General features: G+C 34.3%; 1 protein-coding gene across 1 annotated transcript in view; it reads right to left on the bottom strand.

Moving 5' to 3' along the window:
• The window catches only part of LOC119593988 (serine/arginine repetitive matrix protein 2-like), a gene marked incomplete at its 5' end in the record, with an annotated part of 12,295 nt that overhangs the window by 7,944 nt on the left and 2,609 nt on the right, over positions 1–1,742 (bottom strand). Inside the window, 1 exon segment of the mRNA XM_037943011.1 lies at positions 396–448. Coding sequence (XP_037798939.1) covers positions 396–448 — 53 coding nt within the window.

Raw genomic sequence — 1,742 nt, 5'->3', positions numbered from 1 at the left:
GGGAAGAAAAATATGTATTTCCTTTCTAAAACTATTTTACTATCTAAAGACTAAACTTAATTGGGTTCATAGTAAACCACAGTCAAAGAAAAAACAAATAAAATACTAGTGTACAAAGCTCTCTTCTGAAAATTAAGTTGTTTCTTAGAGAGGAAATAAAACAATAATGTTCAAACAAAATCATACAACTACAAATAAATACAAAATCAGGTAAATTGGACAATGAAACAGAACATCAAGTAGGCTATTACTTCCCTTTGTTGGCTGCTACTTATATATGAACAATTTATATAGAACAGAATGTGGTCAGTGCATGAATTTTTAAAAAATAAAAAAAGATACTGAAATATCCTTCATCAATGCAGGTAGTAGCGCTGCAGAACCAGCAACCTCACCTCTCTGCGCGGTGGTGTGGTTTCTTGCGAGACTTCTCACGACTTCTGCTTCTCTGTGAAGAGTAGTGAGAACAGCAATTAGGGCCCTGAGGCATGAACCTGCATAAAGCTGACATCCAACACAGCCACTAGGGAATCTTTATGAGACGGGAAAGTGGAACTGCCATGACTGTCCCCATTCATTAAACAAGGTGACAATACTAAGGGTCAAAAGCAATGGAATTAAGGATGGAATGTTAGTGATAGGTTATTGTCAAGTTTCCAGCATCACAGCTCGTCATGAAGCTGTTTTGTTTACAAGGCTTGTCTCTGTGATAGGTCAAGGTGATGTTGCTGTGCTACTTATGTAATAAGTGGTCAGCTTTCCCATACATGTGATTATAAGTGACAGAATAATAAAACACATACCTTCTAATTCTTATAATTTCAAGAAAATATTGATGAATATATAGTCAAGGAAATATATCTCAAAAATTCATTAAAATTATTTAGAAATAACCATACATTCTACAGTCATCTAATTCACTCCATAAAGTGTATTAGAAATACATGGGTAGCACAACTTGGAGACAAGATGTCATTTCTTTCAGTCAGTATACATTACATTACTGATTATCAGATTAAAAGAAGTCTTGTATATGCAAGTGTGTATCTGATTAGATACCCACAGGCATATAAACAAAAAATACCAAAAACATACATATACATGACTTGTATATGTATATGTATGCAAGGAAGTGGGAAAAATCATTTCTTAATCCAAACAATATTCCAAAGTCTTGGATGAATTACATGGAACTATGATTTTGATTAACCCATGAAGGAACAAATCTACATATTTAATATTGCAAACTAAAGGTTCTTTGTGAACAGTGCAAATTACTCTTGCTCATAATTAGAATAAACTTACTGAGAGGTTAATCTGACAGGCCTTGAATGACCTCTAAAAACATGAACTGGACCTGTTTACTCTAACACACACACTAACAAAAATTTCTAACTACTTCCCCCTCCCAAATATATATTATCTTACAGGATATGATGCTAAAGGTGTTTTTTATATACTAACTTAATGTGAAATACACTTTATATATCATACACATACCCATCTATTGTGTCTGTCTATCTGTCAGTCTATGTCAGGGTGAGTGCATCAATTCAAACTTATCTCGGTGGTATATTTACGTTAATCTTTAGAGACCACCATAAAAAATGATTTTTCCCATTGCCACAATAACAACCAAAAAGTTAGTATGTGAGAATTCTAAAGAACAATTTAGCACTTGTGACATCTTGTCTGCGCCCCCAGGAGGAAGGGACGGGTAGGTGGGAACACCACTATGGGTT

This window comes from Penaeus monodon, chromosome 33, assembly GCF_015228065.2.
Source record: "Penaeus monodon isolate SGIC_2016 chromosome 33, NSTDA_Pmon_1, whole genome shotgun sequence".
NCBI lineage: Eukaryota > Metazoa > Arthropoda > Malacostraca > Decapoda > Penaeidae > Penaeus > Penaeus monodon.
The sequence above is the reverse complement of the archived record's forward strand: the minus strand, read 5'-3'. Positions and strand labels throughout refer to the sequence as shown.